Source organism: Rhamphochromis longiceps, linkage group LG8, assembly GCF_057381845.1.
Source record: "Rhamphochromis longiceps isolate RC_006_pf linkage group LG8, R_longiceps_female_GT1.1, whole genome shotgun sequence".
NCBI classification, from domain to species: Eukaryota; Metazoa; Chordata; class Actinopteri; order Cichliformes; family Cichlidae; genus Rhamphochromis; species Rhamphochromis longiceps.
In genome coordinates, this window is record NC_140564.1 from 28694675 (window position 1) to 28717330 (window position 22656).

The 22656-nt window shown below is 41.0% G+C and overlaps 1 protein-coding gene across 3 annotated transcripts; it reads right to left on the reverse strand.

Annotated features, from left to right (window-relative positions):
- On the reverse strand, positions 1–22299 carry LOC146663936 (neurabin-2-like). Of its 3 annotated transcripts, XM_085416898.1 has the most exons (12): positions 21859–22297; positions 21313–21404; positions 19519–21065; positions 9570–9702; positions 7606–7726; positions 7285–7389; positions 5002–5134; positions 3332–3484; positions 3162–3215; positions 2785–3014; positions 2604–2700; positions 1–1485 (listed from the first exon to the last, which is right to left on the reverse strand). In XM_085416898.1, the coding sequence occupies exons 3-12, from the start codon at positions 20950–20952 to the stop codon at positions 1435–1437; spliced, it is 2511 nt and encodes an 836-aa protein (XP_085273024.1). In that variant the 5' UTR covers positions 20953–21065; positions 21313–21404; positions 21859–22297; the 3' UTR covers positions 1–1434. The 3 variants fall into 3 exon arrangements, with proteins under 3 accessions (XP_085273024.1, XP_085273025.1, XP_085273023.1); XM_085416899.1 differs by lacking the exon at positions 21313–21404 and having other exon boundaries at positions 21859–22299; XM_085416897.1 differs by lacking the exon at positions 21859–22297 and having other exon boundaries at positions 21313–21758.
- Positions 22300–22656: the final 357 nt, after the last annotated feature.

Consider the following 22656-nt stretch of genomic DNA (forward strand, 5'->3'; position numbering starts at 1 on the left):
TCACTGTTGACCATTTATTCCACAAAACATACAATGCAAAGCATGTGCACTGTACAAGCCTTAATATTATGAAAATACTCATAACCATGCCTGTTTTTTTTCTTCAATTAAGTAGTCTTAAATTTGTTTTTGTAGTCAGATCTACTACTTTTTTTGTCTTTTCTTGTTTTTTTTACATGACACAGTATAACTTTGTTTATTGGACATTAATTTTTGCATTGCTTTTGTCACTATTTGTCCTTTGTTAGCTCATATTTCCAACTTGACTATATTATAAATATTAAGTAAAATTAAAATATTTCAGTCTGACCTGAACTATACAAACATACTGGTATGACAGTTGACACAAGTAAAACTCAGTTTCATTTAAACTGTGCGTAAACTGAAACAGGTAGAAACCTGGCAGTGTTTTCCATGTGCTACACACAGCGGTGTCAAGTGCAGCTGCTGGTTAGAGAGGAGCTCCTTAAATCTAAAACTTTGCTGCTGGTAACGGCTTCTTTAACTTCCCAGTCCAGTAATGTTTCTTACATCAGTAGTCCTAACTAATTCCAGTTCTACAAGTCCATGACAACATCCATTTGAAGGGGAGGGAAGAGATATCCATTGTTTGTGGCACAGCAGTTGTGGAGGCTTGTTTCCGTGGTCCATTTTTTTCCTTTTTTCTATTTTTTTTTTCTTTTTGATAGAAGTGAGGGGTTGAAACCAGAGGATTAGTCGCTTGTTCGCGAGTCCTAATGTGTAAAAAATACACAAACACGTCTGAAAGGTAGGCAGCAGTTGGTTCTAAAGGTTATGTGACGAGACCCCTACGAAGGTTGGGATACTGTACAGTTTCAAAGACACGTCAGACTTGTTCCCGTTTATTACTCCAATCCAGTGAAGCACCATGTGTTGTCGTCTTCAGTGCGGTCTCCATCCAATTTACACATCTTTGCCACGCAAAATATACGACCCTCGACTCTCATTAGTTTATATTATGTTAAATGTTATGCACATTAAAATTTTTTACAAACCAAACTGATTGTTAAACCACACAGTATCACATCTGTACAAACTCAGAAAAAAATGTCACAAAACTAAGCGAAAGAAAGAAAGGATTTTTGTTTTGTTTTGGCAATTGAAAAGCAACAGCCTGGGCTTTCACAAGAATCACAAATTAAGGGAGAAAATACTGAATGAAAAAGGAATGAAAAAGGAACAGTACATCTACGGAGTCCGTTTGTGATGATAAAACTGCTCTTCTTCCCATAAATGCCAACAGAAAAACATGGTTAAAAGGGTTAAGTGGGTGAAATACAAAGCCTGAGGGCACATACAGTATGCGACCACAAATTAAGCTCAAGTTGGACACACGAGATACCCTGCAGTTCGTTGCAAGTACTTAAAACACTCCTTTGTCGGGTGAAGTTCTATATTTATTAGAAAAGGCTTTTATAATGGTTCAGATTTCAGCTCCTCCACTCGGCACTCCAGATCAGCCACCTAAAAGAGAAGAGAGGAAAATGCACTTAAAACAATGAAGCGCTGCTGGAATGTGACTCGTACTGTTTTTGTATTTTTTGGAGATGATGTGTTCTGCTGTGCATTTCTGCTTTCAGTTGGTCCATTGATCTCCACAGCAGATCATCTTCTTCCATAGCATCCTATCCTTAGCTTCCTGCTTTGTCACACCAACCCTCTGAATGTCCTCCTTCACTACATCCATGAACCTCCTCTATGGTCTTCTTTTTATCCTCCTGCTTGGCAGCTCCATGTTCAGCATGCTTTGTCAAGAGGCACACAGGAACAATATCTCTATGGCTTGCTGCTTCATTGTTACACCCATCTCCCTCTCATTTACACTCATGTATTCTGTTTTCTACTAACAAGCAGGGAAAAAATAGGAACTACAGATAAACTTTAGCAAAAGCTTCTTTCCATCAACGGTTTTAATCCTAAGCAAAATAACGACAGCATTAAAAGCTAAATGACAGCACTATAAAAGGTACAAAGACTCCTCCCTTAATAGTAGAAAACAGTTTTTTTACAGCCATTTTTACAAGCAAATATCAACATTTCAATATTGGAAAATCAGAAGGAGGTCTTGCTTATGAATGAATCTAGTGCAAGTTTTAAATTGCTGGAGGGAGGCAGGAGGATAAACTAGACCGAAGAGAAGCTCTGTATGGGATGTTGGGTTTTTAATGCAATAAAATCAACCTTAACCTCTAAATCAGCAACAAGGTTTTCCGTTGCATTATACTTCTGCTTCAAACCTTTTTGAAATCCTACACCGTAACCTGACATGCACTTTCCTAGTAATGCAACCACACAGCAGCTCAATGATAACATACATAAACTCTTTCAACTTCATCACACTTTCTCCAAGTTCCCCAAGACATTTTTGTGGTTTCAAGATTTTCTTGAAACCACAAGCAATTCTGATTAATAGAAGTTTCAAGATCAGATTTGGTCTGGATCAAGCAAAGTGGTGTTTACTCTTGAACACTTTACAAAATGCTCTGCAAACCTACCAGCACACAGTTGTTGTGTGAATATTATATTAATTGCTAAATGTAAAGATTAAATGTGCACACACTGCCTTGAGGCACCTCGTATACCTGTTCTTGGAGTTGCCCTGACTCCTCTTTCAGAAGGTTGGCCTCAGCCCCAACTTGTGCACAGCGCTGGGTCTCCTTCTTCAGATACTCAATCTCCCTGTTAAAGGAAGAGGATAACAGCATTGGCACTCTGATCTCACAACTCTCTCGGGCTTTTGTACATGTAGTTAAACGGTCTTACTTTTGTTGATACTCCTTGATCAGACGTTTGGCTTTGCTGTATTTGCGCTCCAGGGCCTGATACTGGGCCTGCGTCTCCTTCAGGTGCTCATCCACTGCCTGGCACAGGCTCTGAGCCTCCATCCAATAGCCCTCCAGCTTCTCCATTCGCTCCTTGTTCTCCTGCAGGGTTTGCTCCAGCTGGGCCTTGTCCATACGCCAGCGCTGCTTCTCCTGCTCTGCGTGGTGCAGCTGGAAGAAAGCGTGATTCATTCATTTCAATCACATGATGATGTAAACGGACACACTCCTCTGACTCTAAAGATAAGAAATGCTCTTTTGCTTATTCTTAATAGAACCATTACATAAAATATCATGATAATATTCACTTTAAATTACCTTTCTTTTCAGTTGCTGGATCTCAGCCTGGGTGACAGCGTGTTTTATTTGGAGCTATAAAAAAAAATCCCAGTGTTACTATTCTAAACACATCTCTAAATATAAGGTGCATTAGTGAAAAAAGTTTTGATTAAAGAAGAAATGTTGTAATTACGACATTCATGGCTCACCTCTTTGTATTTATGGGCCAGCTTCTCAGGGTCTGTCTCCAGAGGCGACATGTCCTCGTTCTCCGCCAAGTCAAACACCTCGATCGCAGTGGGATACGGTGGACTAGCTTCCTCATCATCATCCTCTTCCTCATCTGTGCCGTATTCCCCACCCTGCAGGGATATGGTCAAGGTTAGGACCCCGTTCATAGGCAAAAATCAAGAAAAGAAAAAAAAAAAGGAGAGCTTATGACTTATATTTTATATATATAGATGAAAGTGCATGTATAGCTGGAGAGTGAGTGAGATTAAAGTTTGTTGTCCTTCTCCTTTGCAGGTAAACAAACTCTTTCAAGTGATACGATTTACACAGAGAAAACAAAATTTGAATCTGTCAATGTTTCCAATGCTAAAATATAGTTTTTGCACATATTGGTTTCCAGGAGGGTTTTCAATTTATGCAATTCCTGGAGAAAACCAAATATATTTCTTTAAATTTGTTTAATTAATTTTTGGACATAATGCTAAAGGAAACAAGAAGGTAAAGTGTTGATGAGTGTCTTGATGGTGTCGTCCTCTTGTGCTGTGACGCCAAATAGACACTAGATGGTGCACAACTCAAGCAGGCGCCTGTACTTTTCATTACGCAACTCCACACCTAATCTTCTTACTGTCCATGAATGGAGGAACTTCCTCTCTGTTATTCTAATGAAACCATAGACAGTTCCTGAGCCTGTTCCGTGTATGTGAATGAAAAGCGAAACAATCTGAGGCATCATTGACAAACTAAAGGGCACAAAAAAGTCCCTCTGCTTAGTCACAACCCTGAGCGGAGCATATTTTCTGATCATGTTTATAATACACTGGATATCACAGTGTGGCTTTTTCTTTTTCACTGTTCATAAAAATAATCACATATTTTTAATCCTACAGGGAAACCAATATCCTAGAGGGCTAAGTGAGGATTTTAAGGTAGCACTTTGTGCTTAACTGTGAGGCTGTTTACTGATGTCTTTGCTCTGTTAGCTCAGCTTGTGTGGGACTGTGCGTCATCTGCAGTGGTTAAATAATATCTTATGTCCCATTTTTTTTGTATTTGTGCAGAGGGGAGGGGTGAAGCTGGATTAGTAAGCACTTCACCCTCACTTCTCTACTGTGCATGTGCAGATGTTGCTCCATCACCAGTTAAAGAATGATAAACCAGGCGCAAGCAAAGTTTTTATGCTTTGATCCCTACAGTGATGGGATGTGGTAGCTTTGTTACGCTGTGGGGGGGAGACAGTTTCCTGGCATGGTTTTGGTTCACTTGGCCACTTAAGAGGAAGGAATCCCTACAAATCAATTCAAAGTTGTTCTGAGTGATCGCCTTTATCCGGTGATATAACACTACTACCCTGATGGGCATGCTCGCTTACAAAGTCCACCACCTAGAGCGCAGGAAGGATCACTGAATGGACTGATGAGTATAAAAAGGATGTGAATCATATGCTTTCACCTGATTTTAACTAAGAGGGGATTGGGGAATCATGTGTTAGATAACAGTCTTCACCACCATCATGAAAACATCAACTGAGGGATTATCTGTGGGAAGAAATGTGCCCCCTTCCTCACAGACTTACAGAGATGATAATCAACGTGTTTTGTCTTTAGACGCTTCATTAGTAACCTCAGTAATCTTATTGCCCTCTAACCTCTTGTTCATCCATGTACTGGTTGTAGCGCTGCTCCATCATTTCCCTCTGCCAGCGCTCTTGCTCCAAGGTCTGCTGGATGAGCTGGGCCACTTCGCTCTGTTCACCCGGCTTCTCTCGTCCAATCACAAACCTGCATTTAGGCATATATTATTCCACCTCAGCCAGGAACAGAAAACTATGACAAAACCATATATATATGCTGTGATGCTGTATGTATATGCTAAATAATACATGTTGGCCTCTTCTTTGTTCTGAACACTGAGGAGCACAAACACCGGCTCTTTAGGCAGTGAATGTTTTCATTCTTCAGTTAGTATAGCATAATGTATTAATGTAGCTGGAATGCGCTGGCTCTCTGATAACAGAAAATGGCTTCCTGTTTACACTCTAACAAAGATCTTCTCTACATAGTTACCCTCTTGGGTGCACGAATCAAACCCTCAATTCGTCCTCTCTTTTAGCACATTGTACAGATCATTACAGACACTATATTTTCTCTTGATTGACGCTCACAAATGGTAAACTGGGTAAAGGACAGCGAATCATGACAAAGCCACAGATGGTTGTTAAGCCAGCCACTGTAGCCTTTCAATTTCTGCAGCACTGAGAGGTAATTAAATGCTCATAAACACACTTCCTGTCCCAATCTATTTGTCTGCGTGACGTTTGTTTTATGAATAGGTCGGAGCTCTATTGCCCTTCGCCATCACTGCAGCAGATCTATAATGTATGAGCTATCTATGGAGGTCTCTGATCTTCACAAGTCACACAACACTAGCAATTATCCCAACAGCGCAGACCACTAAACCCTGAATTATGAATGAGCATGGATGACAAAAGAAGCACACGGGAACAGTGAGCCATACCAAAAATCCAAAGCGCAAAGGCTACAAATAGACCCTTGGCATTTTGAAATTATACTTTTGATACAAAGTGTTTTGGTTCCTGATAACTGTTTTCAGTGGCTCTGATGTGGAACCTTTGGACTTTATACCGAATGTCTCTAAAAGGAGCTTTTCAATACTAAAGGGTATAATCACGACCCTGGGAGACTGGCGATATAAATCTAAAGTCTGGTGAAGTGAATGGGCAGGATGTGGTAGAAGTAAGCTTTGTGTGAAAAAATGTGCTGTGGGTAAATATCAAAAGGAAATCATCTCCTTCAGGAAGAATGCTTAATGTCAGGGCAACTAGCAATGAAAACACATATCCTGGTCACTGCTAAGGCATTTAGAAAACCACAAAATAGTAGCTACAAAAATACAAGACCATTTAACAAAGACCACAAATTAAAGTAGTTTAATGTACTTTAAATCTATATTACTTTAAAAGTATGGAAGTACTTTAAATACTAACATTAGAAAGTCAATTTACTGACAACAGTCTGATGTTCAGGAGCTTTCAGTGCGTTACATTTGCAGTTGGAATATCTGAGTTCCTAGTCAGAATTTTCACACTTCCAACTTGGAAATTCAAGAACGCCGACCTAATGATTCAAGGTGGTGGTAATGCACGTAAACCGCAGTAAAACTGTACTACTGCTGATATGTATTTGTGACTCATTAAATAACCCAGTACTCTGTGAATATTCCTCATCTGTGGTTTTAAGGGGCAAAAAAAACATGCAATGCACTGTTTTGATAGTGATGCATGAATGGATCTATCTTGCTAGGGAGCAACTTTATTACCAGAATGCATTCAACTCAGTACCAAGTATGTGTCTCCAACTTCCAGGTCAAGTACATTGCAAATGAGTCAAAAAAAGCCAATAAGGAAATACCCTGCCCCTGCTTTCTTTATAATGGCCAGTAGGGGGCAACTCCATTAGCTGCCACTAGAAAAAGATAGCACATTGCACTTCCTTTTATGACCTCAATATAACATTTCTGGTACATATATGCTGCAGTTCTAAGTTGTATTCAATAAAGTATGCTGTCCTATTTTGTAAATTATGGTCCCATTTGTACTAGAATAGACAATAAACCAGAGTAGGCTGATGCAAAAAGTTGTGCATCATAGTTTGACTGCACCAGTTTGTTTTTTTTTACTTAAAATGGTGCTAAAAGGGAAGATTCAGGGGACACCCGAAGACACTATAATGGATCCTTTTGTGAAAGTCTTAACAAAATCCATAAAATTGTCGAGATATATCAGTAAAACTGAAATTGATAGCAAACTAGCATTTCTACTTCAACTTCTACTTGTCTACAAAAAAGAAAAAAGGTTTGTTTTGTGATGTAAAAGTGATTCAAAGCAAATTGGTTAGTCAGAGAGACTTACTTAACGGTTCCTGAGGTGTTCCTGAGTACAGAGGCGGCAAAGCTTTGGGTGACTCCCACCAAACTGGTCCCATCCACCTCCACAATCAGATCGTTCACCTGGATCCTGAAGCAGACAGTTTAAAGGCTTAGAATTTAGAGGAACAATAAGGAATCCACTCCTGGAACTAACACTACAACTACTAAGATAACCTCAAGGTGACATTTGATTTACAAAACAAAGGCCTGTTCAACTTCCCTTAATTTCTGACCTGCGATGTTTCAGTTCTGCAGTACATTTTTTTAATCATATCAGGAATATTTAAAGTACGAAGAAACATACCTGCCATCCCTGTGTGCTGCTCCTCCTTCTGTGACAGTCTTCACAAAGATGCCCAGTTTCTCCAGGCCCATGTCAGCCCCTGCACCCATCCCAATAATACTGATGCCCAGGCCGTCACCGTCTGAAAGAAATCAGGCTTGCTGTTACCAAACTGGTATTGTAATCTGTCTGTAACAGACTTGTTGTTGAAGAGGCAACCTTTGGGACTGAAAATGCAGCCAACACAAAAGTAACAGAACCTGCAGTTGTCTGAATGGCCACAAGATAGCTAACATTAGCTAACAACATAACATTCCACCTCTCTTCACTTCTGACTTCAGAACGACGGGATAGCAACAGTCACAATGCTCAAATCGATCTTTTAAAACAGGAATTCATGACCCAGCGCTTGAAGTCAGTGTGGCTATGTCCATGTTTTAATGTACAGTCTATGAATGTGTTATTATGGCATAGCAAAAAGAAATATAGCTGCTTTCAGTGGTTGTAGAAGAGGCTAAATTTTAATAATTCTTCAGCTGTGCGCTAATAAATTAGTTAGTGAACCTTTGTTTGCTATCCTCTATAATTTAAACCCACTCAAAGGTGCACTGTAGTTTTTTATTAATTATATTCGCTTAATTTTAAGTAAAGTTTAAATTAAGTTTAACACAACTCGTGTCCTCAAGGCTATACATTTGCTTCCCCCAACATTTGCGCCAGCTTTAATCATATAGAAACCATGTATGGTTACCAGCAAAGTTTACCAGCACGCTCCACAGGGTACCTTAAAATGACTTGCTTACCATAATATATAATAAACCAATATTGTAAAAAATAAATATCAGCTTAAAGTGTTGGATTATAAGTCAGAAAAAAGCGAACACATATTACAGGTGCCTTCTGTTCAAACCTTCTGTTTGTGCAAAGTGAGGGGATAGGAAACCAGAATGGCTCGTTTGAGACTGAGGATTGACTGAGGGGATGCACCAAGGGCTAATATGAGATAGATAATGGTAACGATGAGTCACGCAAATGCACTCTAATAGAGTTCAAGAGTAGAAATATGTAACTGAAAGTCAGAATGAATGCAGGAACAACAAGGAAGGTACACTAAAAACTGTAACTGTAGTTTCTTGATATGTGAGAGGTTAAAAAGATTAGTTGTTGTTTGTTTGTTTGTGTTACCACATAGTTGGGATTTAAGATTTCTAAAGAAAGCCCAATCTATGTCACGATGACGCATCATAAGCTTTTTCGTCTGTTGAATTTGGGGATTTTCAACCTGACATCAGCATTCTGTGCAAACTACAACTGAGTTTTAGTGCATAAGTTTCTTTGTACCTTGAGGACAAAAAAAAAAAAGCTCTGACCTTCATGTGATCTTGAAAAAATAAAACATTAGTTTTGTTGACGTCTGTGACGTCAAAGTTAGATGATAATCAATATAACACCTAGATTCCTCCCAGAGGCGTTATGTGCTGATTTAGCGTATTCTTTTTTTCAAGCACTGTTTCTTTTTTATTTCAGCTTCTATTCTATCATGATCTAATTAATGTAGAGCGTGCACACCGCAACACCTATAAAGAACACTGCTACATATGGTAACCCACGTAATCTGCCCTATACACAAGTCTTCTACACACATAGAAATGCACTATGATGTTACATGGATACTGCAAATCTGTAAGTCATTGGGGAGAGCAGAAGGCAGCTGGTGAACCCTGCAGGTCTTTTAAAGCAGGACTTTTTTTAATTGCTTCGGAGATGGGAGCCAAATGGGAGCTTGATCATTCAAATACAGAACCTTACATTTGTGGGTTTTTTGTATTCTCTTTCTTAGCAAGGTGCAAAGAAGCCTCAGGCAAGTCAAAGTACAGTAAATGCTTAGAATTATTTATATGCCCGAAGTAAAGTGCAGATTTTACAGAAAGAATTTGTATAAATACTCGACTGGTTAGAAAAAAAACAGGGTTTAGTTCTGATACCTTTCTCCAGCTCCACAGGGAATAGGTCCAGCCTCTCCACTCTTTTCTCCAGCTCATACTCAGCAGACGCTGCCATTGGATCCACATCTTCATTGCGTCTGTCATAGTCCTCGTTGGAATAGGTGGCAAACACCTGTAGGATGAGACAGGGACAAGATCAGACTGAGAATCACACTTACATCAAGTCTCTGCAAGGCGGAGCAGATTTTTGCTAGCATCTATTCCTGTTCAGAATTTGTTTGTTGTTGAAACGGGACATTTGTGAGTCACAGTTGTTTTGGGATTTTTTGTTTTGAAAAGAAAATGTTCAAAATTATGGCAAATTATTTGTTTTCTTGGCAAAAATTAGATCCACGCTTAGGCCTGTTCGATATAACGATATATATCGAATGACGATATAAAAACGTCTATCTTTCCTATTATGCTATCGTTTGTTTACAGCAATATTTTTTCATCGTTTTGATGGTCACTGTAGTAGCTATATAAATTTCTTAAAGTTCTATCTTCCTCTTATATTTAAAATAACCACACTATGGATGGACAAGTGCCAGTTTTTACGTGTTGTCGTTAGCAACAAAACTGCAATCCGCTTGTTTGTTTTCCACGTAAGCCTTTCACAATAAAGCTCAAGATCCTGTTGAGACTTTTCAAAATAAACTGAATCACGGGAAAGAGTATGCAGAGAGTTTACGGATGAGAAGCAAAAAAGAGCCGTCAGGTGCTAAAAATAAACATTAGGCTCAAACTTTGAAAGAACTTATGTCTAAAAATGTATAGTTTCATGCATGGTTAAAACACAGGTAAAGGACGCCCAACTGGAAAAACTTCACGCAAGTCGAGATGCCTGAGATTCACAGAATTTACAGAAAATATTACATTTTTGTGATTTATATCCTTGTCAGGACGATAAATGTCTTATATCGGGATATGAGATTTTGGTTTTATCGCACAGCCATATCCACGCTTCACGCCACTGTCATTGTTGCCTAATAAACCTCCTTATAACTGGCCTCTGTGATATAGAGAGATAGATAGATATCCTTTCTTTCTAGACAAGTCTTTCTTTTCCTTGGAGCCATTGTGTCTTATCACTCTTCCTGCACATACTCCAAATATAGTAACTGCTGCTGTCACCAGAATCACTTCCTGTGCACCCTGAGGAGCAGTGATTCGTTTTGGGTTTTTTTTTTACTTTTTATTGCATTTGTGTATTAACAGGTAAAAGAGTGGGCAGATTGCAGAATGACGTGACTACAGATACTTAAATTCAAACTACTGAACGGTTCAGTTAATATCAGTTACACGTGCTTTGTGGAAGATGACTTACAGAGTCACAGAAAGGCAAGAGAGGAAGTACTGGAGGAAACAGGACCATTACTCACAGGAAACTGACTCTAATCTGAGTATTATTTTTTTTCTCCCCCACATTTCTTGCACCGGTGCTCAAATTCCTTTGTAACAGCTTTATGTTCCACCACCACCAGCTGACTACTATGCCACGTTCATAGCCACTTAAATCACCTTTCTTTCTCACTCTGATACTTATTTGGAGCTCTAAACCATGTCCACATGGCACTGAGCTAAAGTTAGACACACACACAGTGGTCAGTAAGCTTATATATAATATTTCTGTTTGATTTCTTTAGAAAATCCAGCTTAAGCTAACACAAGTTAAAATTAATATGATCTATTCAGAGAAATGACTCTTTCTAAATCACCTTCACTGATTTCCATCATTCCATTGAGGACAGCAATTTAATGGATTGAAAAAAGCTTAAGATCACTACTTAGAGGTTTTGGATGCGTAAGTAGCTGAGACAGACAAGATGGCTTCATGGTTCGATAATAACTGACCAACATTGTTAATGCGGACATAATGCAATTCAAATGTATTGACATTTTCAACTGAGACAGCCACAGCATTTAGTCCGAGCTGTATTGTTTCACAGCAGTCATCTGTATCAAACAGACTAATGAGAAAATAAATAAATAAAAATCAATCACAACCACTGAAGTTGCTCTTATGAAGACAGGGGCCTCTGTTTTCAGGGCTCAACTTCCCACATTCACTCTGGTCTAACAGCATGACAGTTTACATAACCACCCCCAGCATGCTAATGGAGGCCTTCTGCAGCTGCTGCTCACAGGCCTCACATAGACACAAACACACACACACACAGGGAGAAAGAGAGAGCCCAATCTTTAAAAGCCTCACTTTCAGTCTTCCAGGGTGATTATGTATGCACCACCTTGCATGCTCCGCTGGCTACACTAATTCAGTGCTGGACCTTCTCCTTTTACACATTCTTTGATTTATTTTATCAACTTTTCTCTCCACAATCTTTGTTCCCTCTTCTGCAACACTTTCACACTGTTTCCTCAAGCCTTGGTTTGCTTTATTCAATGCAACTCTTGCATGTCGCCGGCCTGTTTAGCTTGTCCATCTGTGTTACAGAAGTAGCATCTCGTAGCTTCCGTGCTGCTCTTCAGTCCTACAGTATGGGGCCCCGTCTCCGTGGCAACCCCACAGTAAAGAGCCTGTCAGTTTTCTGACAGCTCCTTTGAAATGTAACCAGCCCCTCCTCTCTTAAATTTATTCAGTATCATTGTATTCTCTTACATCATTGAGCACTGTACAAGCTTCTGCTCCTACTTTTGGGCTGTCCTTACCCATAACAATAGAGTTTAAAATGTAATCGCCTTGAGTTAAATCTCTCCCCATCACTGTCAGATCACGCAAGCAATGACATGGATGATTTTTTCTTTTGATTTTTTTTTTTTTTTGGGGGGGGGGGCTAATTATGGCATAAAAATTACAATTTGCTTTAGAGTTCAGTTAGTGTCAATTATTCTATTAGTTTCTCAGGGAAGAATTAGTTCAGTACAAATACTGTCTATAAAAGATGGATACAGTAATTGTGATTTTTGTTTTGTTTTGTTTTTTTGTTTTTTAAGGTGGAAGTGACAATATTTGTTGTGAGGGACTTGTTTTGGTACCAGGCTGTAAAGATGTTACTTTTATAGCTGAAACTAGCCATTTTAACATTGCACTTTATTGGGATTGACTCAGTTTTACAGTGAGCCTGAACCGGCCATCTTATGATTACTCAGTTCCACAGTAGTTGCATTTTTCATGGAGGTTGCCACTTGTTTTAGTATTTTTGGAAAAACATTGTGACATCTGGGTACTGAATATAAAGTTATGACCAGCAGCAGGTTTGCTTACTTGAACACAAAAACTAGAAACCACAATTATGGCCCCATAATAAAGTAGTAACACATGAATATTTTTAAAAACTGCTTCTTGAGCAGCTGCAGACGGTACCCCAGATAGTTTTTTCTTTCTCTTTTCTACCATTTACATTTATGCTAAGCTAACCAACTCTTGGCTGTGGCTTCATACTGACCCTGCAGGCATGAACGGTATCAATCTACCAATCTTCTCATGTAACACTCAGAAAAGAAAAGAAAAAAAAGCAAATAAGCATAGTTCCCATTGTCCTGGGCTTTTCATTTAACTGACCACAAAACCTATAAATATCCATAAATGCTCATTATTTAGTGGGTCCAACTTCCAAAGTAGACAAATTGCTGTATTTTACACTATTTTGTAAATAAAACACTCAATCAAAAAAGGAATGGAGTAAAGACTAATTAGGTTCAGCAGTTCTAAAACCATTAGATACACTGCTGTTACACTTTACTCTGTGAATCCCATCAGATTTAAACTCACAATAGTTAGCATGGGAGAAGAACTTAAGTCAGATGACTTCTGATTTAGGTTACCTTTGTATTTAGACGGATTAACAGAATGTGGATTAAGCGGCCAAAAAAATACACTATTTGCAAGTAACAGAGTGTAAAACAACAACAGAGACCTCTGAGCACCAGTGTGACACTTTCACGTGGCACTGCATCACCCCTTGAGTTTAAAGATCAATAGGTCACAGCTGATGGTCTGTGAAGCCCTCAATTTACACCCATGATACTGCAAAACATCAAAGACAGAAGACTGAGCGACTCTATTTTACTGCAATTGTAATAAATGATCACCACTGTAGTTGTGCTGTGCGTTGCAGCTATTGGAGAAACTGGCCATGCTATAAGTCAAGCTACAGTATCATCCTTGACTGACAGAATTACCTCTCGCTTCCAGCAGGAAGTCTATCTCCCTCCTTACAGACAGACTAATTGAGATTCTCCACGATACAACCTCTGACCTCGCTTTACCTAAGCACGCAGCGTTGTAGATGAACTCTACGAACAGTGAGGTGGCTATCTTGGGAAGACAAACATTGGGATTAAAGGCAGTGTGGTGGGAGGGGGGGTGTGGTAGAGAAGGACGCTGTTCCAGTTGTGGCAGATAGTAGGTCAGAGGAGCTAACAGATGGCCAGGAAACTCCCTTCCTCCCTCCCTCTGCTACCAGCCGCCTCGGATGTCCTACAAAAGCTCCATGGGCAGAAAACTACAGCCACTCACCAGCTTAGAGATTGTGTTTGTGTCTATACAGAGCACCTATTTGGGATTGTAAAGGGTATTAAAAAGCAGCCAGTAAGTGACGACAACCATTTTACAACGCTGTTGTCGTGACACCGAAATGGCAAAATGATACAGCTGCCACACCATGCCTCTGCTCTGCTCCAGTGTGGTTGCATCTTGATGCCCCTCTGGCTACAGTGTGATTGGATAACGCTGTTGTGTTAACTAGCAAGCCCGTAACCCACACCCCACCACCCCCACTGCCCACAGCAGCACGTCAACTGCTGTTTCTTTCCCTCTTGACTCCAAAAACTGTTCTAATTTTGGATGGAGCGAATAGGATGTGTGTAGGTGGTGCCACTGGTTTTTCCTAAAAGAGTGTTTCCACTCTCGTTGCATTCAGCAAAAAAAACAAAAAAAAAGCTTTCCAGCATTTTTTTGCTCATACTAGGCTTTGCATGTGCGACGTACAGTTTTCTCAATTTCTAGCTAAATGCAAAAGTTCATTACCATGCACTGATATATGAATGCCTCAATTTTCCCTGTATACGAATATGTGCGCAGTAATTAATCCATGCTTAATAAAGCTGTCAAAATTAAGCGTATGTTACACTTTTCCTCCTAAAGATTAATGACGCCACTATCTAAACTAACATAGGTTAAACAAGTGGCAGGTAATTGCTTCTAAATCCTACTAAAATTGGGGGTTAATCCACATGCCAGATGTGCACCATGCAGACAGAAAATAAGGATGTGGCTCTGGCAGCGATCACGTTTGACCAGTCTTCTCTTGCCAATAAAATGGATATGGTCAGCTCGTCATAGTAATGTTTGCATGGCACCAAAGCCCATCTATTTTGGCAGAACAATTTTTGGTCAGCAGTCATGTTTAGGCTTAGCGCTAACGCTGGAGAGAGGCACGGCAATATGAAAACAAGGTCAGCACAGAGGGCTGAATGGCATTACACTATACAGAAGGATACAACAACTAAACTCTGTAACTATATATATTTTATTATGTTGTGTTTATGTTGGGTATATGTTTTATTATGTTACCATATCATACTGATTACATTTGTTATGACATTTTCTTTTGTATCCCTATGGCTCTTTTTTACATACAGACTTAGTTTGGGTTTTTTTCCCTTTTTGCTAAAGCATATAGTTTAGCCAGATCAGGTGACACTGAATCCTCCCTTAGTTATGCTGCGATAGGTGTAGGCTGCTGGGGGATTCCCATGATGCATTGAGTATTTGTTCTTCAGTCGCCTTTTTCACTCACTGTGTATTAATAGATCTCTCTGCATTTAATTATTACTTGTTATTAATCGCTGGCTCTCTTCCACAGCATGTCTTTTTTCCAGCCTTCCTTTTCTCACTTAACCAGTCAAGGAATTGTGAAAAAAAACCTCTTTTAAAAGCATATTAACTAGCAGCACCATTACTCAAGGAGGAAAACCGTTTCCATTCTTCCATTCTATATTTTCTGGTATTAATAAAAACATAAAATAACAATCATCCTAACTACAGGACCAGTAAAGCCTGAGAAAGACAAATATACATGTTCAGCCATCCATACAGCACGGTTGGCACCTCACATGTCACTGTAACCAACGCCTGTCATTTTTTGGACAAGATGATGGCAGGCGGGACAAGACAAAACAGTTTCAGACATCATGAGCGAGACGTTGCGTAATGTGGCTTGTCGCAGTAACCTGAACGAGTGGGCACATCACATAAATGCTTGCAGCCCACCACCAACCAGTGCAGGGCCGAGAAGTGGGGCAGTCTGACCTTGCTGATAATCTGTCTGGTCTTCCACTCCTCCTGGCTGTGAGTAATGCACTGTATGAAATACTGCAGGCCTGCTGAGTCAAAGTGATAGACAGTTTGAGGATACCTTAACATATGGTTACCTCTTCATGGGCAGTTCCCTTATTGGATGATCTCTGTGGTGCATTTAGGGTAGTCTGTATTTTGTGTTTTGTGGCAGACACTTTAAAGCAGCAACACCTCCTTCTATGTTTGTCAAAATTCAACACCCTCTGTTTATTACCTTATAAGTACAGTCATCGTTTGTGTTAATAACACAGTGTGAAAGAAAATCATAGGTGTTCTCTGAGCAGGCTGGTGAGACTGAGGACCGTAGGCAGAGACCTAGAAGAAAGAGTCCAGGTTGGTGGAGCAGAAGGACAAAATGTTTAGGAGTAGGTGAGGTGAGGGGTAAGCAAGGTGGCAAATAAATCTGCTTATTCCTGGATTGGAGGAGACACAGCCCAAATCTAGTGGAGATTATCTCTCTCTTTTTTGAGGGGCAAAAAGCTCCCCCTGCACAGTGGGATAAATAATTAAAAATCACAACAAGCTAGGGGGCTAAGTGGTCAGGCTAAATACACCGAGTAATATAGAATTGAGTCAAAACAAACAAGCTAAAGAAATAAATAAGACATGAGAAGCAGCTTCCTGTGTTCGACAAAAGAGGCGGCCCTGAAAAGCGAGGCAGGTCTGTGATGATAACAATGCTGCTATTTTTACTAGCAGCAGCAGACTGGTGACAAAGAGCGAAAGGGAGAAAAGAAGGAGCAGGAGAAAGAGTGTGAGGAGGAGCAAACAAAGAATGCAGTGTGAACTCTACCCGAAGCAGATCTGCTATTTTTGCCACTTTGAGAGGACACGGACAGAAAGACAGACAGATGGAGGGGAACAATCAGTATGAATCGGAGACAGAGAAAGGCATGCATGCAGACGTCCAACCGCTGTCACCACAACAAGACTTAATTGTGACCAAAAGCTGCACTGTTGCTCAGACGAGAAATATGCGCTAAAAATGAGCACTTCCTGTTTGGCAGTGAAACTAAGTGACAGTGTGACTTAAGAGCTGGCTGTTATGCACTCGCATGACATTTGAGCTGCATAATAACGCCCCTCCCATTTGACCTCGCATCCCCCTTACTCTCATCCACCCCTGCATCAATCTCCATAACAAAGGCCACACTGATACAGTGTGAAAGGACTCAGTAGGAGGTTTTTTTTCTTCACTGACCGCTGCAGGGTCACAACGAAATTCTCCTCTTTATCAAAGTCGTGACTTACAGCTTTTATCACACCGTAGATAATGCCTCCTCCTGGTAACCACGCTTGATCTCATGAGGATAAAATAATGTTGAAAGTGTGTTTTCTTCTCTATTGCACTTGCATGACAGGCACAGCAAGCCCACAAATGACTTGTATGTGATTTATGGGACAAAGCTGATTTCTAGGCATTTGCTCAATATATTAGAGCTTAATAGTGACACATAATCACACATCACTATTGGTATAATTGCTGTTCGGAAGTAACTATGTAATTTAATGTCTCAATTAATGTTACTGTGATTGGTTACAATATGTAATGAAATTACAGTTACCAATCAAATTGTCCATTATTACTAAGGGTTATATTCTTTACACAAGAAGGCTTACTCCACATGTAGAATATATCATTATTCTTTACTGCTTTGCACTTTATTCTCAGTGCATTAATTCCTTCTTTTGACATATGTCCAGAAAAAGCCAGTCAGCAAATCCAGTGCAATGCCATCTAGGATAACATAGCTAATAAAGCACTGTCTCTCCAGACAGGCTCCATTCCTCTCAAAGTTTGAGCATTGTTTTTGATTGGTTCTTCTTTTTGAATGTGCACTGTTTCAAATCAGCCAGTCTAATCAGTGTGTCTGACTCTGACCATTCCAAGGTGGGTGGATATGTCCTTGGAAAAGAATCTTTAGTGCTGGAAGATTAACAAACCAGATCAGGGCTCTAACATTATAAACGAAAGCTTGTTTTCTACCATTAAAATGTTAGGCCTAATTTCACCTTTAACAGAATAACTAGTAATTTGTAGACAATCAGATTTCACACTTGTGTCAGTTACCGTACATGAAAAGACGTTCTCCAAATTTTTGGAATGTGCATAAAACACTGCATTACACACAGAATTATGCTTCACTGAGTCTTTCTCACTGGATCACAGTGCATTGTGTGCATCCTTGAGGCCTGACAAACATCTGCAGAGCTGATTTTTTTTTTCAAGTATATTCCATAACTTGTGTTGTTTATATTCTTCAGTAATCTTCTCTTCCGTTATCTGACAGATTGCTACAGTTTTGGGTTCATTACCACGAACAACTGTTTCTCGATGAAATGGTTTGAAACCACTGGATATATTTAATAATGTCACTCGTATGAGCTTGTGAAGGTAGAAAGCAGGTGCAAAAACAAAGCTTCCAGAGCACCACTGGTGGCCTTTAATTGTACACTTTTTAATTTTATATTGTCAATATTTGTCATTATAATCCCAAAAGCTTATTTTCTCAGTTTGTTTTCTTTAGCTTATTTAGCTTAGAAATATCTGCATTGATCCAACACATATATGTGCAGTCCTTAGCAGTCTTTCATTAATTCCAATATTTGATGTATATGTTGTTAGTATCTATGTCAGGTTGGTTTTTAAACTATAATATTCAAATGTCAGGGTGCAGAAACTGGATGGTTCTGGACAATGTGCAGCGATAAGAGAAAATTTGGACTTGACAAGCTATGAAATGGTACAGGAGAGCCTTTCTGTGAGAAGTAATGTGTGTGACACAAAGTGTCAGGGCCCACTTTAGCTTGCAGAGTTGCTGTATGCCTTGGACCTCAAGGCAGAGCAAAGCAGCAACACTGAACTGGAGAGAGTCTGATGCTCCTCTCCGGATCATTACACCGCCCCCAGACAACGAGAGACACTTCAAATCAACTCGTCCTCCTCCTCCTTCTCGTCTGTCCTATTCTCTCATTGCACCGGTCCAAGAAGAGATTACAGTGCTCTTTTTTTCTCACTTCCTCTGTCTTTATCTCACACACAATCACAAATACAGCATCCGATGACCTTTCATTTTCCACAGTACAATATCCACTTCTCTAAAAATGGGGATAATTATCCAGGCCTGCCAGGTCTGTTTTACCCCCCCCCCCCCCAAAAAAAGGCAATTATTTACAAAAGCAGCTCCTGCTGCATTTCAGTTGAGGCACTTTTGGGGCCCGTGTCAGCTGCACAGTAGGAATGCAGGCCCATCCATTAGCAACTGGCTGCTGGGGAGGAGGGTGTTAGTAGTGTGCAAAGCCCTGTGTTGAAACAGGCTAAAATCAAAATGTCAGCACTGGTGTGACACTGGCAGAGGCTGAGCGAGTTCATTAAAAAAGCTGACAGAGGCACTGGCTATGACTGTAACACAGCAGATAAGCTTTAAGGTCAAGTTCAACAAGCCTCTAAAGACACAGGATGAAAAGAAAATCCCACACCACAACATAGTTACAATTCAGAAATCAGCACACAAGCCTGATTAATAAACAAGGTTCGGGGGTACAATGTGACAGCAAACACCTCCGTGTTCTAGCTACAGTTCTTTCTGTTAATTCAGGGTGTTTTTACACTTCACATTTCCTCACCTGGATGGACTCTGTGCTGAAGCGAATCTTTCTTGAAGGGGGTGGATCCTCTTCCACAGGCAGCCCTGAAATCTCCACACAGCTGGACTCTGGCTCATAGCGGTCATCGCCCTCGTCTTCCTCCTCATCCTTCTGGCTTCCTTCAAAGTCCTCCCCCACCGCACTGTAGGTACTGATATCCACAGAGTCCCGGCCCGACTGTTCTTCTCTGAGAGTCCTGTCTTCCTCCTCCTCTGTATTTTTGTCCCCATCCTGCCTGACCATGTCGGCACTTTTTGGAGAGCTTCGCTTCTCTGAGGCAGTTTCTCCATTCTGCACCGACATGTGGATGTCACCTTGCAGTATTGTGCTGCTGGGCTCGCTGGTCCCAGAGTGTTCCTCAGGTTTAACATCAACTTTGGCCTCGACACCTGCATCTGAAACGGTCTTTTCTCTCTGTTCATTCGGCTCTCCTACATTACTGTAAAGTTCAGTAGTTGGGGCACACTGGCCACCATTAACGCTTTCAGATGGAGGAGTCACCCTTCCTCTGGAGCCCCTTGGAGGTGTCTCCTGTCCCTTCTGAATGCTTATCTCATCCCCTTGGTTGCCTGATGCAAAGGCACTGACCCTCTTTGTGATTATCTTGGAATTCAACACGCCTACCTTGGTGCTGACCCCTCTGGAAGGGAGTGGTGGTGTAGAGGAGAGACGGTGGAGGTTGTTCCGGAGCTCGGCTGCCCGTTCAAACACAGCACTGAGCTGGCTGACTGTAGGGGACACTGCTTCACTAGTGTCCAGGCTGTCCAGGGACTCTGTGCTGCCATTAAAACGGGCCACCATATCCAACCTGCCATCCTGAAAGCTCGAGGCCTTATCTGCCTTCAATAACACCCTGGTTGTAGCCAGCTTCTCCTGCTGCAGTTTTTCCTGCTGCAGCTTCTCCTGCTGCAGTTTCTCCTGTTGCAGCTTCTCCTGCTGCAGTTTCTCCTGCTGCTGCTTCTCCTCAAAGATGCGGCGGGTCTCCTGTAGCTTGGAGTAGCTGGGCGAGGAGGCCCGCTGGTGCCCATTCTCCGGTTTTGTGTCGAACTTGCTGACGCGCTCGGACACGGTGGATCCGAGCTTCAGCAGCGCGCTGTGATCCACGTTCTCGTTCAGGCTACCGGCTCTGGGCAGGGAAAGGCGCACCGATTTGTCGGCGATCCTGGCGTTGTCCTCACCCTCTGCGTCGGCCGGGGATGTGGTCTGCATCTGCTGGAACATGTTCTTGATACGGTGCACATTAGAGCCGTACCTGCGCCCTCGGGGGCCCTCCTGCATGTCCCCATTTGCAGCATTGTCTTTAACGGGCTTCAGGGCCTGCATCCCCGCCTCGTACGCGTTCCTGTGCGGGGATGGGCTCCTGAGCGTGGAGCCAGAGCCGGTGCTCTTGGATGTGGATTCGGTCTTCATCATGGTCAGTCAAGCGTCGCAACTGATGCTCAACGACGGCATGTCTCCTTTCTCAACTCCCGGTGGCAAATCTGTATTATCCACCAGCAGCCGATCCCAGCGAGGTGGCGCCCAGACTAGACCGGCAGATGGAGAGAAACAAAAACAACAGATCGCATTAAAGGCCTGCCTGCATCCGCTGCAATTCTCGTCTAGTGCAGCGGAGAAAGTGAGCGCGATGCATCTGTCAATAGCTCGTTTGCAGTTACAACAATGCGAGCCTGACCTTCTCAGATAATTGCATTAGTTACTGAAAATGTTTGCACAGAAAAACAGAAGAGTAATGAGCCGCGGATTTACCGCAGCTGACGACAGATTGCTTACGTTTAATCCCTTTTTAGAGGCAGCATCATTTTGATCTCTTCATTCTGTGAGCTGCAGATTTCTGGTCCTCTGGTAGCGGCAGACTGCTGCTGCTGCATGGAGGGGGGAATGCATGGGTCATAGTGCCCGTCTGCTCCTAATTCTTTGACCATTAAACGAATACGATCTTCATTTACAATATTTGGCGGAGGTGCATTAATTGTAGCTACTATGTTACAGTGAGTGGTGTGGTTTTCATTCCCGCTACAAAAAAAGCAGTCATTCCAAGGAAGAAGCGATACGCAATGCTACTCTAAGGAAGAGGAAGAAAAAAACATAACATATAATTTTTAAAAAAATATTTTAAAAAAATTATGATTTCTTTTTAACCTAATGAGGCTGTGGTGGCACACTATACAAAAAAGACGGACGCCCCGAATGTTTTTTTTTTCCGTATTTTTTAAACCCCTCCCCCTCCACTAAAAGGAAATCCCTAATAAAGCAGTCCAGAGGCAGCTTTTTACACTAAATAAATGTATCTGTAAAGTATAAAATATGGATACTTACCGTTTCGTTACGAAAAATAATAAAACTGAAGTCGCGGTCTTTTTCGTTCAACCAGCGATAGGACCCAGTGACACCTCACTCACGTCAAATCTCCTTGGCCAATAACACATCCGTTATTTGCAGGACACATTGCTGCTTCCTGCATTCTACATCTGCGCCGATAGATATTTTAAACGTTATTACCGAGCGTAGACAAAGCATTTCCTTTTTCTTTTTTTTCTTTTTTTTTTTTGAAGGCTTTGAACTTGCCCACGTAGTCTCGGTTTCAAAAGTCGTTTGGGGTTTGTTTTGTTTTATCTGCAAGGCCGACCCATTCATGCAGCTGCCTCAATACATAGGCAAGAAGAGTGTAATGTACTTGTTTACATGGGTTAACTGTCATGGTGAATATTAGTCACTGAAAAAAGGCTGAGGCGATGTTAAACAAGGCGGTAGTGCCACCTAGCCAGTGTTCTCATCTGACTGTGTTACTGGGGTTTTGCAAAGTAATGACCAGCTGAAGAAACATTGACACAAATAAACTCAGTACATAAAATTAAAATATATTTAAAATATATTTAATTCTGTCCAATGTGTTAAAAAGCTTTTAGTTGTGTACTTTTGTACTTTTAACTTTTGATTCATTTTTAACCCAACCCCTATTTCCCATGAGAGACTTTGCCTTTTACCACCCTACAAATACAACGTGTTCTTAATGACTCATGTCTTTTTCGTGCTTTTGCATGAGTGTCACATTATGACTGTAGAACACAGACCGTTCGTTTGCAGACCGTCGCCTGCATATTGTAGCTGTTTACT